The sequence below is a fragment of the Trachemys scripta genome, chromosome 6, assembly GCF_013100865.1.
Source record: "Trachemys scripta elegans isolate TJP31775 chromosome 6, CAS_Tse_1.0, whole genome shotgun sequence".
Taxonomy (NCBI): Eukaryota; Metazoa; Chordata; order Testudines; family Emydidae; genus Trachemys; species Trachemys scripta.
The window spans coordinates 45,264,197-45,289,120 of NC_048303.1; the positions used below are offsets into that span (position 1 = coordinate 45,264,197).

Here is a 24,924-nt window from a genome sequence, read left to right on the forward strand (position 1 = left end):
GGGCACCATCGTGTCCAATCGCACCGAGCGTTATTGGTAACGTAAATGGGAACGCCCTTCCGGGACGCGCGCGCCCTTGAGGTTGGAAGACAATTCATTGTTCCGGATCCTGTAAACAGAGAGGAAGTGACGTTACCGAGAACAACAACAACAACGTCGGTAACAGTACCGAGGAGCCGCAGGTGAGAAGGTCCAGCCCCAGAGACCTGTCACGGCTCGCGCCTAGAGCTCCCTCCCCACCCCCTTCTTCGCCGTGCGAGTAGCGGTGACACCAGGCTCGCGGCTGAGTATTAAAGTGGCGGTAGCGGGCCTAGGGTTCGCCCCAGGCAGCGTTGGGTGAGTCTCTGCCAGCGGCGTTGTCTTAAAGGCAACAAAGGTCTCCGGAAATGAAGTGCAACCAGCACTTGTCACGTGCGGCTCTTGCTAGATTAACAGCTGCTTTAGAAGCTGTGGCCCAACGAGTACAACGTTTGTTCTGGGTGTGGATCCCGCTGCCATTAGCTAGTGTCTTCGTCGCTTCGAGCCTCGGGTTTATAGGAGGTCACCGCTTAAAATGAGTGGGAAGCTGGAACTGGAGTAGAAAGTGGTTGCTTGCTTAATAAGCAGGACTCCTAATAGCGATCAGATGACTCCTATACTCAGGATCTGTAGTTGGTATCTGTGAGCTTCTGGATAGATCTTAAGGTGTTGGTTTTTATATATATATATATATACACACTCATAAATAACCTAAATCTAGCCTACCTCCATAATACACTGCTGCAGATGTAATCATTCATTGGAGGCACTGATGCCAACTCCACCTTAGTATAATAACAAAGACCCCAGCACTCTGGACTGCCTTTCTGCCTCCGTGTGAAATAGCTTGGATTTACCATCTTTCAGTGCTTGTTTCATTTGACCTATGAAGAGAGTCAGTAACTAAAGTTCGGTCCAGTGGGGGTGTTAGTATTTAATTGCTTGGGACAAAGGATAAGCTGACTTAATTGAAATTTTTTTTATATAATTTTAGATAATTGTAGGGGGTTCAATCTGGGGAGGGTGCTTTTTTATTTATTCTAAATACAATAAAAATAAAACAAACATATGATTATTAAAAATTCTTGCCATTTTAGGGTCCCCGTGCTTATGTTTACAATCTTTTTCCATTTTGTTTTCTTCCTTTTCCTTCCCACCTCATCTTTGTTCTCTCTGAAAGACTGAGTGACAGAAGACTCTGAATTTGGAGGCACTAAACATGTACTTCTGCACAGTCTAATTTACCTATAGGCATTTTTAGTACTGATCGTGACAGTTTTTGAGTAGCTCATAAACATTACACATTAGGCCTTGTAATATACCTGCAGGTTAGGGAAATATCCTTATTTTACGCAGGCACAGGAAGACTTACATGAGTGACTTCCCCAAGATTACACAGAACTGGGAATGCCCTAACCCATAAACCATTCTTCCTCCCTATAGGATCCAGCACTTGGAGTTTATCATTTTTATTTATTTATTTTGAAAAAGGAGGAGAAGACTGGAGTCCTCAACTCTGTTCTGGTTTAATAATAGTCTGGATTTTGTCCACACAAGTTAGAGATTTGAATTAGCTCTGAATGTATTGCAGTTCACACACATCCCTTTTAGAGCAAATTAGCTGGAAAAGGTTTTCCTAGGTACAGTGAAATGAATGGCCACTTGTTTTACCTAACCCATGATCTGTTAAGATCTTGATTCTGCAAGGTGACGTACAGTACGATAATGAACAACAACTGTTTCTTGCTAACTTACTAATTGGATCCTGTCTATGGCAATTTAGGCTTTGATGTACGATACAATCCTGTGAGATGTGAAGTCACCTAACTCTCATGGGTCAATGAATTATCATGCTTATTGAAATCCAAAAACTTTGTTTAACAACATTGTGTCTAGTCCTGATATCAGAAAAAATATTTTTGATTTACATTTTTGTAAGTCAATTGAGTTATATAATAGTGTAAAACAACCATAAGTGGATCAGAATCAGGCCCAATAATTATGTTGCAGTTTCACTATAAACCAGCAGGCTACACTCAGGATTAGTTTTTTTTCTGAAACACACAGTCATGCTATGGGAAGGGGGGGGGGGGGAAATAATAATACCTAATACTGAAACGGTACTTTTTTTTCTAAACAATTTTTTTTTTCTGTTCAAAGAAAAATTATTTCCTTCTGTATGTAGCCTTAGGCCTAAATCCTACAGTTCTTACTGAGACAAAGCTCTTAATGAAGCCTACAAGATATGGCCCTATGAGGAGATGCTTTTCTCAAGCTGCTTTAGAGCAAAGTTTATGCACTGTATACAGTCAAAAAGATCAAGCTCTTCCCCTCTCCCCCACCCTCGGGTATCTTTAATACAGAAATTAACAACAGAGTTCAGGTTAAGCCTTCTCCTGAGATGTGGCTGATTCTAGGATTCCTACCTCATTAGTGCTCAGTCTTGATTCTTTTTCTCTAGTGAGTCACTTATGTCCATGTGGGAAAAAGTGAACCACCTACCTCAATGAGTCATAAAATGCACCTACTGTAATCCTTTCTTCACAAGTATTCTTCACAAGGGTGAGTGTTTCAGGCAGTCACATAGTAATAAATCAGAGTTTCAAACTACACATTTTCAGTGCTTCCTCAAACCACGTTTTCCATGCAATAGCTGGGGACAGCTAAATGATAGTCAAAGAAGCAAAATCCCTTGCTATCGATAATGTTATGTCTTATTTCTTTGCACTGAGTTGGCTGTAACCTTAGTAATTAAAAGGTCAAATCCTGAAATTCTTATTTAGGTACAATTGTTGTTTGCTTCAATTAGAATTTTGTTTGAATAAAAACTAAATAAAATCTAATACAGATTTTGTGATTTGGCCTGAAGTTTGTATCCATAGTAACATAATTGCAGCTACTTTAAAGGTAGTAGTAATAATGTATTTTTATTTCATTATGAAGTTGTGACATTGTATTCAAACCTTAAGATTATTTGTGTTCAATTGTAGATTGTTCTGAAGTCCAGATCTCTTCAAAGACTGCTTGACTGGTTGGAAATTATGCTAGTAAACCACTACCAACTGGAAACCATGAAGCAACATTTTACATAGTTGAGATTGAAATCATGGCATCTTCAACAAATCTAGATATTGGGGCACAGATAATTGTGGAAGAGTGCACCAGCAGCTATAGTCTGTCTCACATGCCAGACATTAAAGTAGAGCATCAGCTTGACTCCACCACCGAAGAAGGCCCAGCTCAGAGTGTCGCCATGGGAATGAAATTCATTTTGCCTAATAGATTTGATATGAATGTCTGTTCTCGGTTTGTGAAGTCATTGAATGAAGAAGATAGTAAAAATATTCAAGACCAGGTCAACTCTGACCTTGAAGTGGCGTCTGTCTTATTTAAAGGTTGAACTTTATGGTACAAGTTATGTGTGGAGTACCTTACCCTTCCCCCTTCACTTTTCAGTATTTTCTTTGCTGCTTATCCTCAAGATTATAGATCAATTCATATAGTTTCCTAACATTCTAGAGTGGTTTTAAAACTAAAAAGCAAAGTTCAGGATGATTATGCCACTGTCTTCTATTTGCAAAAGATTGCATAGGGAAATATAAGTAGTGCCCATTCCTGTATTCCTTATGCATCCAAAACTCCCATTAAAGTTTGTGAAAATTTTAGGTGCAGGAGGCAAGTTCCATTGCAAATCATGCAAGCTGACTTGTAAAACTATCTTGCCTAGCCTCTTGATGTTTTAATCATTAGCAATTTTCTATAATTTATTCCCTAACATTTCTATTACACATCCAGTTCAAAAATGGTTTAATTCAAAACTCATTTCCCGCCTGAGAGTACATACATATGTATATCTTTCATACTTTTTTTTTTTAAAGCAACAGGACCGAAGAAAAGTCATAAATGTACTTAGACCATGAGTCTACACTGAGGTAGATGTCTATCTTTTTGGAAAAATTAAACTACTCTCACATTGAGAATATAATCTTTTGATGGCTTAGTCCCTAACCCTGCAATGTGTTGCACACGTAGACTCTTGTACCCACACAGTGCCCCACTGAAAGAATTGCAAGATCGGTTGTTAGCTTTAATACACTTTTGGGGAAAGTTTAGAGAGTTTTATCTTTTCCCTAATATTTATATAAACTTTTAAGTTATTTTGTCGCTGACAGTGGCTTCTTTTGATCTTGTTTTATCAGTATGATGCTGCTAGACCTGCAGTCATTGCAATAATTGCCTCGTTGAGTCATTTTCACCTATTTTTGAAAGTGGCTAGTGATTCTGGGTCCAATTCTGTGAGCTGTTCCATGTGGGCTGACCCTAATACCTGTGTGTGCAGTCCCATTGAAGTTGAGGGGAGCTCTGTGCAGGCATTGGGCTGCTTACACAGAACAGCTTGCAGAACTAGGCTTATGTCTGTTACTTTTTAAATATCTGTGATTTTAAACTTAATTTTCACATTTCTGTACTATAGCAAACAATCAGTGATCAGTCTGGTCATGGTGTTGAATCTAATCAATTTGCCATAATGAATACAAGCTTTGACTCATTACGGGTTTCCCGACTCATTTTTCCCACTCTTGTATTTGGCTGCAGTTCAGCCACCAGGTTAGGGCATTTAACTCTGTAACCACAGCTGCAGCTATTTGGCCTACAAGTAAAATGTAATTTTGCTTGAACAACATTTGCCCCAGGGTGTCACACTTTTTTAATCAATTCTCTTCCTGAATTTGCACTCAGAAGTTCTTTACAGTATGACTCCAGAGTTACTGACATGTTAATTAACCTCAAATAATTTAATTACTATTGCACACTAATGCCAAATCAGTTCAGCCAGTAATGCAGCTTAATCCTAGTTATGACTTCCTACATTTAAAGTGTTTGGGTTTGTTTTATTTGTGGCTTCTAATCTAAGTTCTCAGAAGTAATATAACCCCTCCTGAGAATTGGAATCCAAAGTACAATGTATATAATATATCATTTTAAATTACTGTTCCTATGCTCATCTAGTGGAAAGCTAGGAAAATAAGCCCTTGCAAAGTGCAGATAAAACCTGGCATAGAGTGACCTTTAGGACTCTAGCTTCCCCACACTATAACAGCTAGACATCAATTAATTTGGGAAGTCTCCATTTCTCTTAGATCAATAGTCATAAGACATCATTCACAATGCAGTTGTAGTTCTGCTAAATGGTGAAACTGTACCAACAAGGAAACATAGTTCATGTAGACACGTGGTAGAAAATTTGCATTATGGTTTTTGGATGATTGTAGGCCATATTCATCCCTAGAGCATCATTGATTTAGGGATGAATTTGGCTCTTTCACTTTATTACTCTGTACATATAATTAATAGTGGAAAGAAATACATTCCATCACTCTTATTTAATGCGTGTTTTAAATATTCTATAACGTTAACGTATCTTAGTTTGATTTAGAATCTATAGCTTTCCTTTTAGCATTCTTAAAGTCACTAAAATCGATTATCTTTTCCCTGTTGAATTTAGCTGAATGCAACATCCATACTTCCCCTTCTCCTGGAATTCAAGTAAGACATGTCTACACTCCATCAACAACTAAACATTTTTCGCCCATAAAACAGTCTACTACTTTAACTAACAAACATAGGGGAAATGAGGTCTCTACAACACCTCTCCTTGTAAATTGTAAGTATTCTGTGATATAGTAAATGTTGTGAATTGTAAGTTAATAACTGCTTGTCAGATGTTTTGACTTTTTCATTGGGACCTTTCATAGATTAAGGCCGGAAGAGACCATTAGATCATCTAGCCTGACCTGCATAGCACAGGTTATAGAATTTCATCCATTCACTCTGTATTGAAGCCAATGAGTTACGCTTTAGCTAAGCACATCTTCAGGAAAAGTATCCAAGTCTTGAGCTGAAGACCTTACAGATGAACTTTCTGATTCTTTGTAGTCTTTAAATGAAAGTACTTGATTTTTTTTAACCCTATTAATCTGTTATCAGTGTAGGTACAGCAAGTAGAACTTATTAATTAATCGGTAAGTGCCAACAATGTCCTGGATGTTATACAATAAATATTCAGAGAGTCTCTGCTCTGTAGCAATTATAATCAAGGAGACAGAAGATGCACTGACAGAGGAAACTGTAAAATTAATTAATTTAAAAAAAATTCTTAAACTGATAACCTAGTAGAGCTTTCACCCTACAAATGGCCACAGTTTGAAATCTTAAGCATACATTCCTCTTAAACTCAGAAGTTCAATGATAAAATTTCCCCTTTCCTATTTGGCAAGTGAATACAGAGGTATACCATACAATGGTCTTTTCTGAATGAAAGTTTGATTTCTCAGAAAGGATACACCTAACAGTGAATAGGAATAGCACAATGGACATTTATTTAATGGATAGCCACTGGCAAACAACAACAGTGTTATCAATTAGTATGTATAATATGGCCTTTTCCCAAGACAGAATGGTTATACCCACAGTGAGCTTGACATAGGCAGACCCCTGTGCCTGTACAAAGCACGTTTCAGGATCAAGACCTTAAATGTTTGCTTTTAGATTATTAAAGCATTCTGCTGTAATAACTGATTCCATTCCCAAGTTTTTTGGGGGGATGGGGTGGGGGAAAGGAGGTTAATGAAAATATTTTCCTCCCCAGTAGAAAAGTAGGTCATGTTGTGTATGTTTACAAAAGACTTGATCCAATGCTTATTCAGTGGGAGTCATGCTATTGACTTCAACAGGCAGTCAACTAGGTTCATACTGAACACTATGTGACCTGTCACAGTGTGTCTTGGATATTCTAATGCAACAAAGAGTTGATAAGTGCTTGCAGCTTTCTTAAGTCCTAAAACAAGTGAGAATATTCCCTTTGTCTGATCATTATCAGCAGCAGGTCTCTATAAAAATTCAGTGTTGACGAAGAAACCTGAGATAAGCTTAAGAATTAAACAGAAAGGAAGGAACATTGGAGGAAACAGTGGTTAATAGTTTCAAAACGGAAAAGAACATGTCCTCAGTGTATCAGTGAATTGGTATTTTTAATCTTTCTCCTTTAAACGTTCTTGAAGGCAATATAATCTTGATGGCAATGTGACATTAAATTACAAGCTGGGTGGCAAGAAGCCATCTCAATGAGATATTGGCAACATAATAAAGTTTGTAATTCAACATCAGTGGAAAATATTTTGCCCTTCTAATATGATAGAGAGTGGGTGGAAAAATATTAAGCCATATGGAACCACTTTTAAGAAGACTGCAAACCTGATTCAGAAGTTAAGCTGAAATATGAGCACTTCCTTTTGTCATTGGCTTCAGCTAGAGCAGGACCATGTCTTATGTGCACATAATACATCTTTGTGCTCTTTTTGCAGCTCTGTCAGTTCACCAGCTGGCTGCTCAAGGGGAAATGCTTTATTTGGCCACACGTATTGAACAAGGTGAGAGTCTGAGGGGCTTTAAACCTCATCTTTTCTGTGGAGGATTTTTAATGGATTATATCCCCCAACATGCATCAGCTGCATAGAAAATCCCCCACAGATCTGTCACAAACGCCATAAACTCATAATATCCATTCTTTATGGATATGGACTTTTTCATATCTGTCTGTATCTTTAAAGCTGTCTAGTCTCCCATCACTGCAGTTTGGGTGTGCAAAGTAACATTAGTGTTAATGGGAATTACATGTAAATCCTTTCTGTACTGAAGCAGTGGGAAAAAACCCTATAGACTGCATATAGATAAACTGTGAAAGTGAGATATGCAAAAATCTGCAAATTAGTTCTGAGATGATTTAACCATAGTGTTCTTTACTGCATTTATAGTTTGAAACAAATTCCCACTAGAGTGTATTTATAGTCATAATTTTATCAGTTAACCTATACAGCATTATATTGTAGTTTCAGCCAGCTCTTCACTGCTTATCATTCCAAATCTGAGTTATGCAATATCCTGTAGTGAAACTATTGTAATTTTATAATGGATATTATTTTCTGTAAAATAAACTGCGAAATAGCATCCATATACTGTACATCACTCCTTTTAAGTAATTACATTAGCGTAAATATGGATGACTCACTGGCTGGCTCAACAGACTATACAAACATTTACATTAACTTCTCTGGTACGAATCTGGCCATCGTAGGCAGTTATTGAAAGTCATTACCATCTGACATCTGTTTGTTGGCCTACGGTGGTGGTATGCTTAAATATACAAATTTGAAACTTGCTTTTTGTGGGCATTCATGCAAATAAAACTGTCTCGCTTTTGTAGGAAGCAAAGGATTGGGAATCCAGAGAAAGCAAATTCATTTTTAAAAATTTGAGCATATATTTATTTAGATTTGACTAATGGTAAAAAAAAAAGTTACCTGTATAAGAGTTTTGGGCACCCTGACACCTAATTTATCTTACAACAATGTAAATATACTCAGCAGCATTGAAAAAACAAACATCCATCAGGAACAAATTAACTCAACTCATCCAGCCAATGAATCAGCTACAAAAACACACTTACTACCCCCATTCATTTCTGGGAATACACTTAACCCTTTTCACAAAACCCCAATCAAATACACGAATTTGCCAATTCTTTATTCTAGTCCCGTAGATTTACATGTTATTTATTTGAGAGACTAGAATAGCTCACTATCTTGGAAAAGCACATTTTAGATTGCCTAATAACTATTAATATGGAACGTTTGTTTATTTTGGAGGCATCTGCTGTGCTATCTCCAAAAAGATCCATAGTCAACATTATGGACAAATGACCTGCAATATTTTAGTATAAAAATAAAGCTTTATTTGTGGAAATGTGAAAGTCATCAGAAGCTAGGTTTTCCTTCCCCCTCCCCCACGCAGCATAGATAAGTGTATTTCTGTCACTGTCAGGGTTAGATTTTGTATGTAAAATGTCAGACTAGAGTGGACTTTCTGGTAGAATTATAAACGCAGCTGTTCATAACAGAAATGTTGACACAACCTTTACTCTAACAGCACTTGCAGTACAGCAGCAAAAATGATCATTGAACTGTATTTTTCTTTTAAACAGAAAATGTAATCAACCATAAAGATGAAGAAGGTTTTACCCCTCTGATGTGGGCTGCAGCGCATGGACAGATAGCAGTGGTAGAGTTTCTGCTTCAGAATGTAAGGCGAAAATATAGTTCTTCTCAAAATCCTTAGTTCATTTGATATCGATAAGTTTGCAGATGCTACTACATCTCTAAAAGTAGTAACATTAATTGCCCCATAAAGGGGAAATAAAAGGCAAATGTGGCGGGGGAACACTCTGCTTTGGATCTCTGCCTTATGTCAGTGCATAATGTCATTGGTATCCTGAGCTCCAGCACTTCCTGCAAGTATCTTTCTCTCACCAGTTCTTCTGTGGCTCAGCCCTCCAGCCAAGTCACATAAACCTTAAATCCCCATTAAGGTAACTGAAAGGTCCAAATGAAAATCCAAACAAATCTGAATAAAGTTCTTGCTCCATTCAGCTTCTGAAGTCTTCTACTTACAAATCCTGTCTCAGGGCCACTCCCACACGAGCCTACTCTACTCCCTATGGTTCTCTTTGGGACTACCCGCCACTCCATCCCTGTGGGTTTCTGTCTGTAGTAGAGTTCTGCTTCCTCTGTAGTCTCTCTCTAGAGCTGCAGCTGGGGTCTATCACTCTAACTCTAGTGCACCCAGCTGGGATCACTAATTGCCCTTTCATGGGCAGCTTGCCTTAAAGGGCCCTCCAGCCTGTGACAGTAAGGTTTTTAAATAGGACTGTTAACACCCTTTTTTTTTTTTTCTTCAGGGTGCAGATGCTCAGATTTTGGGGAAAGGGCGAGAAAGTGCACTATCATTGGCCTGTAGTAAGGGATACACAGATATTGTCAAAATGCTGCTTGATTGTGGAGTTGATGTAAATGAGTATGACTGGGTAAGTCTATCACTGGAGTGTACATTACACTGCTCTACAGCCAAAATGCTTCTGAAATAAATGTAGTCAAACTTTACTAATTCTAGGTCACTGAGAACGAAAATGATGCTTAAAATTGTTGATTGGCTCTAGTTTTCAAGATATGCTATTGGGTCAGTATATACGACCCTTGACTTGAGAATGGCGGAGGATAAGTGAGTTATAAAGGGAAGGGATCTCAATTTAAACCAGAAATGACTAAAATACATCTTTGACTGGATCTATGAATAAATCTATGACTGGCTTTGGACAGAACTTGCTTTTTAGGCAAAACAATGAATGATGCAATCTGAAGCTGGTATTGCGTCATACATGATATGAATTGCGTCATGTTATTCCTAGAAGTCATGGATGATGCAATCATAATGAAGCTTACATCACTCTGCTGAACAAATTGCCCTATATCAGCTCTAGAAATCATACAGTGTCGTGCTCTCTTATTTGTCAGCCTTTGATTTTGCAAAGGGACACATTTCTGTTTAGCCAAAGTGAGCAGAGATGCCTCGTACTTGTGTGAACAGTGCAGATAACTTTTGCTATGTTTGTGGCGAAATGACTTTTGCATCACAAAAGCGCAGTATAACCACTATGGTTAAGAAAGCCTATCACCTTTATTTTGGCTGCGAAATTGGAGATCAGGACAAGAGGTGGGCCCCACACATATGCTGCAACACTTGTGCAACAAATCTTCGCCAGTGGTTGAACAGGAAAAGGAAATCTATGCCTTTTGCAGTGCCAATGATTTGGAGAGAGCCAACAGATCATACCAGCAATTGTTACTTCAGTATGGTGCCTCCAGTTGGGAAAGGTGTGTCAAAGAAGAAAAAGTGGACTGTGCATTATCCAACCATTCCATCAGCTATACGCCCAGTACCCCACGGAGAAGGACTGCCAGTTCCTGATGCACCAGAATCATTCTCACTTGAGTCAGACGAGGAAGAGAGAGAGGATAAAACTTCTGGTCCTGAACCATCAATGTCACAGGACCCACATTTTCTCCCACCCTCCTCCTCTGAACCACACCTCATAACACAAGGTGAACTGTCAGGGATTTGGAACTGCCCAAGAGTAAGGCAGAGCTGTTGGGCTCCAGACTACAGCAGTGAAATCTCCTGGCAGGTGATGTTAGGGTTTCCATGTTCCATGACTGTCAAAAGGATCTTTAAATAAATAAAATAAATGGAGATATCCTATCTCCCAGAACGGACCTTGAAAGGTCATCAATTCCAGCCCCCTGCCTTCACTAGCAGGACCAAGTACTGATTTTGCCCCAGATCCCTAAATGGCCCCCTCAAGGATTGAACTCACAACCCTGGGTTTAGCAGGCCAATGCTCAAACCACTGAGCTATCCCTCCCCCCCATTCTTGTCCCATTCTTCTTCATGGAAGGTGATCTTGTAGCCTGCAACAACATCGATGGTGTGATGGCAGCCCTCAACATCATTCATGATCCAGATGAGCAGAGACTGTTCATGGATTCATCGAAGACAAGTCTTAAAGCTGTTTTACTGCATAATGGCAATGTTTTGCCATCAATTCCAGTTGGTCATGCAGTCCATATAAAGGAAACCTATGACAACATGAAACAACTTTTGAGGTGCATAAACTATGACCAACATCAGTGGCAGCTTTGTGGTGATTTGAAGGTTGTTGCTCTCTTGCTTGGTCTGCAGACTGGATACACAAAGTACTGCTGTTTTCTCTGCGAATGGGATAGTCGTGCAAGAGATTCCCACTACATCAAGAAAGATTGGCCACTCCGACAGTCATTGGAGCCTGGGAGGAAAAGAGTTCAGCATCCACCACTTGTTGAATCAAGAAAGATTTTGTTACCACCCTTACACATCAAGCTGGGTCTGATGAAGAACTTTGTCAAGGCCATTGACAAAACACAAGCAGCTTTCAAGTACCTCCGTGGAAAATTTCCAAGGTTAAGTGAAGCTAAGATAAAGGAAGGTGTCTTCGTTGGTCCTCAGATTCGTGAACTTCTTCGAGATGATGCATTTGACCATGCACTGCATGGCAAGGAAAAGACAGCATGGAAAGCCTTCCAGTTAGTGGCAATAAATTTTCTCGGAAACAACAAGGCAGACAACTACAGGTTGTTGGTGGAAAACCTCCTCAAGGCATACAAAAGCCTTGGTTGCAACATGTCACTAAAGATACATTTTTTGCACTCGCATCTAGATTTTTTTCCACCGAACTGCAGAGCAGTGAGCGACGAGCACGGCGAACGATTTCACCAGGACATTGCAACAATGGAGAAATGCTATCAGGGCAAATGGAGCCCATCAATGCTTGCAGACTATCGCTGGACAGTGACAAGAGATGCTCCATTTAATGAATACAAGAGACAAGCCAAGAAGCGTTGAGTAGACACTGAATGGGACTAAACTATGTACATAATAGTTTTTTGCCTTTTGTTTCATAATAAATGTTATTTATATAACCATTTTGCTGATTTTTAAAGTGTTACATAAACAGGACAGGTGAAATATTATCATGTAAAGCAACCATAAACACATGAAAAGTCCTAGGTTTACAGTTTATGATTAAAACTCTATCTACACAATATACATAGACATAAAATGTAAAAACTTAAATATCTTAGAAACAGTAGCCAATCAGTTGTTTTAATTGTCATATTTGAATTCAGCACATCAAAATACATAATAAATAGCACATTTTATCTCTGAAGCAGACGACTTCTCAAAAATTGTAGACCAGTGTTATCTTAGTGTGCATTGGTCAAAAATTTGCTCCTAACTCTAGAACTGACGTGCATTTGAAAACCATATTAAGTTTTCAGAAATGTAAGCTTGGAAAACCTAGGACACGGTGTACTAATGTATTGTCCCTGAGAGGACTTTTTTATACAGGACCAAGAGAGTTTTTTCAGGTCTCTGTGGCCAATTGTAGTCTCTTGGTGGGATGGATAGGGGAGTGTCTTCTAAGCCGAAATAGGAGGGCTAGATGAGATTGTTCCTGGGCTCACTTGATGGATGTGAATCAGGGACCTTGAGTGTTTGTCCTCACACCCCAGGACTTACTATGGACCTTATGGGGAGGTGAAATGTTTGTTTTTCCCCAGACTAGTGGGGTGTTCCCTACCCAGGTCTTCTTGCCACAGAAGAACTTTGCTATAGCAGTACTTATAGAAGAGTTCCTTATGCAGAAAACTACAGAGAATTACCTATGATATTATCAGCACAGGGGGGCTACTCCCTGAAGCCAGGAAAAAAATCTCTCTGGGATGAGGGCAAAATCTGAGGTAACCTTTAAAATGCAATTGCTTTTAGAAAACAAAAACTGGCCTTTGACTCTTGTGAATTTTGCATTTCAAAGGAGATGTCATTGATTAAACTGCACTGTCAGAAACATAAGGGCAAAAAAGCCTGTATCATAACATAGCAGAGAAAAGGTCTAAGTTAAAAAAGTATTCACTTATTCAATTTTCCCTTTTTTAACATAAATGTCAAATTAATCAATTTTATGGTGTGATGAATGTTATTGTTGAATTATTTACATTTCACCATAAGGATTCCTTTAGAACACTGGCAGCAGTAAAAAATATAAATAAGTGAGATGAGAATGTATTTCGGGTTAATAGTCACATTTGAAAAGGTTTCAGTTTTCAGATTTTGAATTTATAGACAGTTTTCTAAAGTGGCTGGAATTTTTGTACGTGATGAGTGCTTCAGAAATTTTTGTACAAGTTAAATATTTTCCATATTAATGCAGTAAAAATGTCTGTTGCCACTTTATTATTTCTATTGCATCAACAGTGTGCTCAGTACTAAGCAATAGCAGTAAAAACAGTGACCCAGAATTGAGGTGTGGTTTGATTAATTTGTGCCACTCTGGAGTCTGGGCATGGAACTGGCATAACCAGCCCTGGAGTGATCACCCCTTGTGTAGGAGTTGATCTGCTAATTCCTGCTCTTTGGGCTGTTGGCAGCTGCTATAATTTAGAACAGCCTTCATGGAAACACAAACAATTTGGGCCAGTTTCTGCCTTGAAGAGTCTACAAACTTCAGGTTCTGCAGTCTGACCCACAGAGACAGATTTGCCCATGCAAAGCTCCTTTTACTTCACTAGAACTCCTCACAGGGACAGGGGTCTGCAGACACAACCCACTTCCAAGATTGTGGCCTAAAAATAGACCCATAGAAGATGGGGGACACAGAAAACCCTAGTTGGAGAAGAGCTGGTGACCTTTTCATTGCACATTGCACCACTGTTATCTGAAGGACTCATATGTGTACTACTTATTATCAGGAGGGAATTACAGATATAGTCTGTTCAGTTTTTGAACTAGATACATGAACTCCAGCTATTAAAGACTGTAAGTCTTTTTTCTTCTTTTGCAGAATGGAGGGACACCTCTTCTATATGCAGTACATGGAAATCATGTGAAATGTGTAAAAATTCTCTTAGGTGAGCACATTAAGGATAACATTAAGAAATCAAACCTAAAATAATTTTATTACTGATAATGATAAACTATTAATTACCAGCATAATTTAGGGATTTTTTCCTTCTATTTTACATAGAAAATGGTGCTGATCCAACTATTGAGACAGATTCTGGCTATAATTCCATGGATTTGGCTGTGGCTTTAGGCCATCGGAGCGGTGAGTATTTAGAGCCTTTTAGGTTTGGCTATTTTTATTACAGTTTGTTTATGTAGTTACAGTAACAGTGCTTTACACGTGTAAGAAGACAAAAGTCCCTGTCCCAAAATGGTTGTAGATTGCTAAATCTGTTAGGCTGTTTGTAGTTGATTATGGGCTAATTAAATATCTTAATTATGTAAATGTTAATTGACTAAACTCACGTTTTATTTGTTTGACTTGTGCTTTCAAAATCCATTAAAATATTAGCTCTAGCAGCATGTGCTGTATACATCTTACAATATGTAATTTAGAGGACAGACCTGACTTGTTCAAGGAACTAGTAACAGATACAGAGTCTTTCACCTCTAGTTTGTGAGCCTAGGTCAATAGTGAAAGAAAGTCACTGTTCTTGAGCCATGCTTTTAGGCACAGTTGGGAGTGTATCTAATTTACAAACTCCTTTGTCTATGTGGAGACAACTGTACCAGAGGAGGGATTTATTCTAGGAGAGGGCACTACTACCCCTCCACCCCGAAGGGTTTGGCCATAGGAAGACAGCATTAAACTGTGTGTGGGGATACACAGGAGTCCTGTCTGCTGAGGCTGCCCTCTTTCTCCTGGCAGCCTTTCAGCCTAAGTCCAGCTTTCTCTGAGAGGGGAACTTTGTTGTTTGGTTTTTTGAGCACTTGGGCCAGGCCTCTGCTGTCATGTACATTAAATAGTCACAGTTTTCTTGGACTTACCTCTGGGAACGATTTGAAATTGTTTGTTTTTTCATCTAAAACCACAAGCATTTCCTGGGGGGAGAGGGCATTTCTTCTGGTGTCCTGCATGAAAGGCTGGCAAGTTTGGCTATCCATTTTCAGGGCCTCCTTGGGTTGTACAGAGTCAAAAAGGGGCCTCTTCAGTGGTGACCCTGGCTTCTGGACCATGTGAAATCTTTGGTTTTTTTTAAACCCTGAACTAAATAAAAAATGATAAGCCCACCCAGGCATGTAACTGCTGCAAGCCCCTGGGCTTATGTTGGAATTGATAACTTCATGGATGGCTCAGATCTGGAACCCATAGGGGATTCAGTGTGTAAATTCTGAACACCGAGGAAAATCACTACAAAGTTTTCAACAGTGACTATGATTTTACCCCCTAGTACTCACCCACTCTCCACTTCTAGGTTAGAATCCCCCCATGCCCTACCTTAATCTATCCCATCTACATTTCCAAACCAGACCATGGCTTCCTCCCATTCTCACTCAACATGCTGGCCCTCTGTTAGTGTATTCATTGTTTTGCATTATATGATGCTTTAATTTTCATAGGTGACAAATCCGTAGTGCATTAGTTCATGTCCTGTACAATCATCTAATCAAAATAAACAAGTCAGCATCTAGCAGTAAAATACAACAACAGTAGTGATTTGGAAATCATTGAACAGTAATTAACTAGGTTGTTTCTCCACTTTAGTTCAACAGGTTATTGAGGCTCATTTATTGCAGCTCCTTCAAAATATCAAGGAGTAGTGGCTTGCTGTTCATAGAAAATTGGTCCAGACCTGAAGATTTGGACTGTGTTTTAGCCCCACAATCAGTGATAAAGGCTTGTTAACTTATTTAACTTTACCTCAGTGAAAATATTTGCTGGTTTTAGTAAGATTTTTAGTACACTTTCTTTATGTATTTCACTGATGTTCATAGAAATCTGTGATAATTGATCCTTTTGTAAATGTATTTTATGTAAATTTTAAAAAATGTAATCAGTGTGTTGCATGAAAACCTTGAAAAAAAATATAATTATAGCTGCGTAAATGTTCACATTAAGTACAGTAGTTGACTTTCTACAGAGTATTCCACTAGGTTGTGTCAATGATATGGTATCCACATAGACTTCGTTTTAGATTTTTAGGTGTGTACCACAGAAGACAAGTTTCTTTATTGTTTATAGGACAAAAAAAGTGCACAATGTGTGGTTGTTTACAAATTCTTATGCAGTTGAATTAAAATACTTTGTCAATTTCTGTATTTGTCTGATTAACCTGTTTTTTTTGGGGGGGGGGGAAGCAATTCGGCATTGGGAGCTCAATTCCACTCAGTAGTTTGTTTCTGATTTAGGTCCTTAAAATCTTTGGGGCAGATTCTCTGCTCTGCTTCTTTTTTGCCAATCAGGTGGTGCAGAGACAGCATCTCCTTAGCTGGGATTCCCCTGGTATGGGGGAGTCTCCAGCAGTCTTAGACCCGGCATACCTGGCTCCTAAACCACCCTCTTCAGAGTGTCTGGCAGAGTGGATGTCTGCGATCGGGGGGGGAAGAGTGCCTAGAGTGCACTGTACCCCAACTATTTTCAGCTGAGATCGTCCGTCCCTTGAGGATCTCCTTGCCAGCTGATGCAGGTTTAGAGCAGTCGTTAGGCTGATTTAACCTGCACTGGGGAAAGGCAGAGAATCAGGAAGTGGTAACTGGCTCCCTAGTAGGCTCCCCTCTGCTTTGCCAAGCCTAAACTCAAAAAGGCAAAGAATGTGATTCTTTATCTTTGCACAAACAACAAATCAACTTCTGAAACAGAATGTTAGAGAGTTTCGGATTCTTAACACTGTTTTTCCACTACATGTACCTTACACTGTGCTGTTTAAGAATTATCCTCAAAAATATAAGAGGATGAAATTAGCACCATGTAAAATGTATACACTGAGCCTCAGACAAAGGGCTTGGGAAGGCCCATGGACCCCCAGACTAATCTTTGGGTCAGAGCCAGAGATATAATAAAATACAAAATACTGGTTTCATCATTTCAAAGTGAATGAAACAACCAGGGGGCAAATTTAAATAGCTACATGAATTTAGCTTGAATTCGGGCCAAATTCTCCCCTAACTTACACCTGGCACAACCTCAGTGAAGGTACAGTGTAAGTCAAGGCAGAATTTAGATTTTGAATTTTGGTTGCTAGGAAAGCCAGTGAAACATCTGTGACAGTGAGATCTCTTTCAGAGAGTCAAAATCTCAGCGCGAACCGTAAAGAAGGAGCTTTGAACAGAAAAATGTCATTGATCTTTCATGGTTTGGTAAAATCCTAGCTGACTGAGCATTATTATTATGTGTACCACTTCATCTTTCAACATCTTTAACTGCCCTTTTTCTTATGTGGGTGAGGTCACCCACCTTCTCTCTCTAATATCCTGGGACCAACATGGTTACAACTACACTACATACTTTTTCTTATGTAGCATTTATATCTCTTGCATCCCATCACAGCTCTAGTTAAATTATATATATTCATCAAGTAAAAAGAACAACAACTCTGAGGTCAGGGGGAAAGGTAAAAATGTTCTATTATAATTTTAGAAATAGATTAGCAAGTTCTTAAATCTATTGCTTGTAATGTGAGTAAACTCTTTAATAATAATAATAATTAATTAAAAAAAAAAGCCGGAAGGAGATGGTAATTATTGTAGAGTTGCAATATTGGAAATATTTAGATGTAAAGGCCTTTGTGGGGAAGTTAACTGATGTTTAAAATTGTTTAATTGTTTTCAGATCTGTTGATACATTGTATCATACTGCAAACCATTTTTTTCTTGAAATTAATGGTTTTATGATCTGTCAAATACTTCATTTCAAATATATTTCATGTATATATGGGATATAAATATGTATGAAGAACAAAAATATCCTTTTTCCTGTGGATTTATATACTAGAAAGGGGGTCATTTAAAGTATAAGCATTCAATAGCTGTTTCAAATTTTGTTTTAACCTTCAGTTGTTACTGAATAAATTGAATTGATATAAATTAATTTATTGCTGTCCAATAGTTTTAAAATGTGATTTGACCTAACTTGGATTTTCAGATTGGGTGGATAAAAGATAGAATAAATGGAAAGAAATAAAGTAGGAAAAACGAATTGTCTTCACCTTTTTGCTGTAGACTTTCAAACCATTTTGTGGGCTTTACAGTGTTGTCATACAAATGCCTATGAATAAAGTTGAAAATGTTCATCTTTAGAAAGTTACCTATTTTCTGAAGTCAGGAGCACTTTCTGTAGCTTGACCCTTTGCTGTTAGAGCAGTGCAACTGGAATTGAAGTTCACTCAGTAGCCATTGTGATGGCACTATAGGGAATAGATAAGTGTTTCATGAACTATGATTCTAGCATCCTGGGGGGAGGCTCAGTCAAGAGCAGGAGAACTGGTAAGGGAGAGTTTAAGTGTGTGTGGGGGGAAACTCTTCTACCTTTATTGTTCTGTTTTCATTTGAGTCAAAAAAAAGTGCAGACATCTGTTACTGTTCTGTATTCAACAGGGTGGCCCTAGTCCACATGTAGGTGCACTTTTTTTATTATTATTATTGGTGTAAACACTACTCAGTATAAAAATACAACAGTGGTACAAAATACAAAAGGGTTTGTTTTGTACCTTAAAGGAGGAAAATTGGAACAAGCTGAGAAACCCTGATACAGTTACTCACATTCCAAAAGTTAGGCCACCACCCTTGCTTTGATAGAATAAATGACTTCTTTAGCCTTCATATTCTGGGTCATATGGTTTTGATGGTACTACTGGTTACCTGTAAGCCAAATCCTGGGTTTGAATATAGACGTATCTTATGATTGGGCCATAGGACCGGGAAATGAGAAGATTCTTAATTTTGATTGCAGCTCTTATGCCGACTCCCTCTGTGACTTTGGCCAAGTCTCTTGATCTCTCTTCTTCAGTCTCTCCCTACGGGAAATCAGAATAATGCTTCCCTACCTACCTCACAAGGATGCTGAAGTGCTCTGAAAATGAAGGATTTCTTTCTTCTTTCCAGTGTAAATCAGCAAAAACTCCAGTGAAATTAATGGAATACGGCTGGTGTGAGAGAGTAGCAAATCAAGCTCAAAACATACTGTGAAGTGCTGCAAATTAGTAGTCAGCCAGGAATTTTTTCACAAAATGTTTTTGTTGGAAAATGCCTAGTCATCAAAACTGAAACCTTTCATGGGAAAAGGTTGGTGTTGATGAATTTCCCTTTTCAAAACATTTTGGACTTTCTTTTTAAATTCTCAATGTCCCATTTTGGCATTTTTGAAAGGAAAAGTTCAATTTTTGGTTGAAAACAACCTGTTTTGTTACATTTTTTTCTTAATTATAATAAATAATGAAAAATATTAAAAGGTCAAAATCTAAAGAAAATGTAGAAATTATTGAAACAAAATGTTTTGACTGACCCATTCCAAAAAATTTTGGATTTTTGGTGTGCAAAAATTTAAATTTTTAACATTCCATCCTGATGTAAGAGAAGGTTTTGTTTTATATCTCAGATTCTCATGGCACAAGAAAACAATTTCCCTGCACAGTTCTACCAAGTATTATATTCAGTGTTGCCACTCTGCATTTGAATTAGTCAAAAATGTTTTTTCACAAAAAAATAGATTTTTTTAATTTTTTTTTTCAGAAGAAATTCAAAAAACACAAAATATTTCTATTTGAAAATACTGCCATGGTTTATCACAGGAATTGTAGTTCAGGAGCCTTATGCTCCAAGTCTCCTCTACATGCTGAGCTCCCTGGTTAGACTGTTCCCCATGGTACACCACAGTCTCACATATTGAGAAGGGAAGTGGTGCATATTGGGAGTCCCTGACCCTGGTGTATCATGGGACACAGTCTGGCTGGGGTGTCCAGGCTATAGAGGAGAACAGTTGCCTCATATCCCCAAACTATACCTCCCATGAGGCCCTGGAGCTGCATTTCCAAGTTGAAATATTTTGATTTTCAGATGAAATATTTCAATTTTGGGGCATTTGTTTTTCTGACAAAAAGATCAACATTTTCCTTGGAAAGTAGACAATTTGCAAAAAAATGTTTAGTCACAAACCCAGTTTTCTGATAAGTTTAAACAGAAAATTTTTGGCCAGCCCTACTCTGTATACCATGGGCCTGTTACCACCAGAGCAGCTCTTCCATCCTAGATTTATTGCAGTCTGTCTCACAAAGGACAGACTGCTTGTTACGATTTTATGTGGTGCAGTATCCAATACATTTCCAGAGCGGTGTAAAAGCCTTTCTCCTGTTCATTCATGTTTCCAAGTTGCAGTGTATTGTGATCTACTTTGGGGAGGGCACATAATAAATTAATTAGAACTAAAAGTACATGACTGCAATACATTGACAAAGCTGCTACTTTGTTAGTGACAGGCTGAGATCACTTGGCAGCAGAAGACAACCTTGAGTGATCTTAAAGACAGGCTAATGAAAGCCAAAGAAAAAAGTGAAGCTCTGTTCATGTAATCCAGCAGTACGAGTTACAGCAACTAAAAATTGAAAATTAACACTTCTGCTTTCCATGTCATTTCAAGAGTTAATGATCTAGATGGGGAACTTATTTGGCTTGTGGTCATGATTAGAGAAAGGGGCAGCAGTGATGGAAAGATAAAGAATAACCGCAAATAAAACACTTTAAATATTTACACTATTAAAAAAGGTCTGTTCATTTAATAGTCCTCATAAGAGAATATAAATAGATACACAATTTACACAGCAAGAGATTACAATCCTGTTAAGAGAGTTTTATACAAAAGATGAAACTTAAGAACTTGTTTTTCTGAAATCCATACGCATCTCCCTGTGGTAGCTTGTAATGATTGGCAGGCCCGAAGAAACCATGCAGTCTTTTAGCATATGTGAATTAGAGCCAGTGCTCCATCCAGTCCAGTGTCTGCCTCTAACCGGAGCCAGTAACAGATGCTTCAGAAGGAGATGCAAGAATCCTTATAATGGCTAATTGGTGGTGGTGGGGGGGGGGGGGATCTGTTCATTAGGGAAATTTCTTCTCAACCACAAGTAATGGGAATAACTATTATTTAGTGTCCAAAGTGTGCTAGGCACTTTATAAAACTGCTAGGCTGTATATACAACCCTGCTGCTTCTCCTCTGCTATGGGGCCCTGCACTCTTGGCTCCACTCTGTTGCCCTCTCGGTCCATCAGCCTCCCAGTCTGAATTCCTCACTTGTGCTTATGAGACAGGTACATGCAACCAGCCAAACAGAAGACACTTCCAAAGTTTAAGCAGCCAAAGGTAGTCTCTAGGGCTTCCCCTTGTGTCCTTAAGCAACTCCTGCTGCTGGCTGGAGTGAGCCCGTATGGGTATGTCTGCACAAGCCTCCTAGCCCAGATAGATCAGTATATCGCACTAGTGGGGCTCAAGCTGGGACACTACAAACATCTGTGTGGACTCTGCAGCTCTGGTGGAGACTTGGGCTAGGCACCTGAGCTCAAGCCTGGGGGATGTGATGTTATCTAATTAGAATATGACCATGCAAAGCATTGTTGCTACCACTGTTATATAATTGCAACAAATCTTATTCAAAGTGTAATACATGGCCAGAAAGGGTTAAGTATCCTGCAGGCTAAATGACCCGGAGTCAACCTGTAGAGCCATGTTAGAAAAGTATATAAATGGTAATTAGGGCCACTCCATGTTAGATAGGCTAGAACAGGGGTCGGCAGCCTATGGCACGCGTGCCAAACATGGCACCCAAGCCAATTTTGAGTGGCACGCTGCTGCCTGCCACGGTCCCGGTCCCGGCCCCCAATCCCACTCAGCCCGCCCGCCCACCCACCACTCTCCCCTGCGGGGGCAGGAGGCAGAAGCTTGGTACTGCAGCAGCTAAGCTTCTCCCTTCCCCCGCTTCTTCCCCCAGCGTGGTGCTTTCCAGCCCCTCCTCCTCTCCTTCCCTGCGCTGAGCAGCTGATGACCCTTGTGAGGGGGAGGAGTGGCAGCGTGGTCGCTGCTCCGGAGAGGAGGCAGAGAAGAGGTAGGGATGGGGTCTTGGGGAAGGGGATGGAACAGGGCATATCCCTTCCAGCCCCCTGCCATGAGCCGCTCAGGGCAGGGGGCTGGGAGCACCCCCACGAGCTGAGCACCCCAGCCCTCTGTCCTGACCCCTGAACCCTCCCACACACATCCAGCCTTCTGCCCTGCACCTCCACAACCCCCAGCCCTCTGCCCTGACCCCTGAAATTCCCACCCCCCCAGCCTTCTGCCCTGCAGCCCCCCACACTCCCAGCCCTCTGCCTTGACTCCTGAACCCCCCCACACACCCAGCCTTCAGCCCTGATCCCCCTCCCCACACCCAGCCTTCAGCCCTGCACCCCTCCACACACCCAGTCCTCTGTCCTGGCCCCTGAACCCCCCACACACCTCCAGCCTTCTGCCCTGCACCCCCATACACCCCAGCCCTGACCCCTGAACCCCCACACCCAGCCTTCTGCCCTGCACCCCCACACTGCCCTCTTCCCTGACCCCTGAACCCCCCCCACACCCAGCCTTCTACTCTGCACCCCCCACACACCCCCAGCCCTCTGCCCTGACCCCTGAACCCTCCCCCCAGGTCTGGGATCCCGGCTGCCGGCCCCTTGCCAGCTGGCATCTCGGCCGCAGGCCCCGATCAGCCCGCTGCCGGCCTAGGTGAACAGAACCCCAGGCTGGCAGCGGGCTGAGTAGGCTGGCGGCATAAGATCAGCATTTTAATTTAATTTTAAATGAAGCTTCTTAAACATTTTGAAAACCTTGTTTACTTTACATACAACAATAGTTTAGTTATATAATATAGACTTATAGGGAGAGACCTTCTAAAAACGTTAAAATGTATTACTGGCACGCAAAACCCTAATTTAAAGTGAATAAATGAAGACTCGGCACACCACTTCTGAAAAGTTGCCTCCCCTTGGGCTAGAACTTTGAAGTTCAAACCTGTATTGTTAGAGAATTGGAGGTGATACTAACTGTGTATGTATTTATATCATGTTAGATGTTAGCCATGTAAACAGACAGTTTGTCTGTCTGTCACTATAGCTATTAATTCAGCGATCAAAAAGGAAATAACATTTAAATGAACTGTAAACATTGTAAATCACTGTATTCATCTCTCTTTGAAATGTATAGCAAATCACCTGAGAATGGTGGAAAACGGGCAATTGCCTTATGTTAAGCCATATAGCTAATTATCGGTGATGCTTAGGAAATAGGTCTATTTCAACATCTCCATAATTGCCTATTGTGCACCTGAGGATTCCGAGCTGTCAAAGAAGACCTAGAACTGTATGAGAATGTCTGGGGTCCTGATCTTTTTTATCTCAGATCTGCTTGATGCTTCATGCAGGGGAAGCTTAAGCCAAAAGGCTGAGATCTCCAGTCCTAACCTGGAATCACTCTGAATATAAACATTGGACTATAACCTATTGTGACGATGCGGTTCTGGCGGGACCCAACTGAGAGTGCCAACTCAGGACAAATTGCTTAAATAGGGCAGTTACAGCCCAAGCCTGGGGCTTTTCCACCTCTAAGGCAAACCAAACCAGCCAGACTAAGAGGACTTCGGTATCACCCCACTGGCTAACCACAAATCTCACAAGCAATTTCCTTAGACACTCCAGTTTCCCAGTATCACCACCAGTGCCACTCATTATGGGAAAAATGGTTATGAAAACCAATACCCTCATAAAAGAAAAAAGGTTCTCCAGATCCCAAAGGACCAAGCCCCAGACCCAGGTCAATATACAAATCAGATTTTACCCACAAATCACGCTGTTGCCAATCCTTTAGAATCTAAAATCTAAAGGTTTATTGATAAAAGAAAAAAAGATAGAGATGAGAGTTAGAATTGGTTAAATGGAATCAGTTACATCCAGCAATGGCAAAGTTCTTGGTTCAGGCTTGTAGCTTTGACAGAATAAACTGCAGGTTCAAATTAAGTCTCTGGAATACATCCCCCGCTGGGATGGGTCCTCAGTCCTTTGTTCAAAGCTTCAGCTTGTAGCAAAGTCCTTCCAGAGGTAAGAAGCAGGATTGAAGACCAAATGGAGATGAGGCATCAGCCTTATATAGTCTTTTCCAGGTGTAAGAACACCTCTTTGTTCTTACTGTGGAAAATTACAGCAAAATGGAGTCTGGAGTCACATGGGCCAGTTCCTGCATACTTTGCTGAGTCTGAAGGCATATTTGCCTTCTCTCAATGGGTCCATTGTATAGCTATGGTCCTTAATGGGCCATCAAGCGGGCTAGGCAGAGCTAATCCCAGCTTGTCTGAGATGTCACCCAGAAGCATAGCATAAGTTTGCCATGGAGACAGTATAGAGCCAATATTCATAACTTCAACTACAAAACTGATACACACATATAGACAGCATAATCATAACCAGTAAACCATAATCTTGTCTTAGACACCCCATTTGACCCCCTTTATACAAGATTTGGGTGCCACTACAGGACCTTGGTTGCAACAGTGATCTATATGGTCCCAGTTTATGTCAATAACGTCACACCTATGAACTAATTCTGAAAGAACTCTTTGTAATGGC

General features: G+C 39.9%; 1 protein-coding gene across 4 annotated transcripts; it reads left to right on the forward strand.

Moving 5' to 3' along the window:
- Nucleotides 1-30: 30 nt before the first annotated feature.
- On the forward strand, nucleotides 31-17,988 carry ANKRA2 (ankyrin repeat family A member 2). Of its 4 annotated transcripts, none has more exons than XM_034773357.1 (10): nucleotides 35-336; nucleotides 2,480-2,580; nucleotides 3,009-3,413; nucleotides 5,525-5,683; nucleotides 7,383-7,448; nucleotides 9,059-9,156; nucleotides 9,812-9,937; nucleotides 14,348-14,414; nucleotides 14,531-14,611; nucleotides 16,055-17,988. In XM_034773357.1, exons 3-10 carry the CDS (start codon nucleotides 3,125-3,127, stop codon nucleotides 16,108-16,110), a joined length of 942 nt encoding a protein of 313 aa, XP_034629248.1. In that variant the 5' UTR covers nucleotides 35-336; nucleotides 2,480-2,580; nucleotides 3,009-3,124; the 3' UTR covers nucleotides 16,111-17,988. The 4 variants fall into 4 exon arrangements, with proteins under 4 accessions (XP_034629246.1, XP_034629248.1, XP_034629249.1 ...); XM_034773358.1 differs by having other exon boundaries at nucleotides 35-182; XM_034773355.1 differs by lacking the exon at nucleotides 2,480-2,580 and having other exon boundaries at nucleotides 31-182.
- Nucleotides 17,989-24,924: the final 6,936 nt, after the last annotated feature.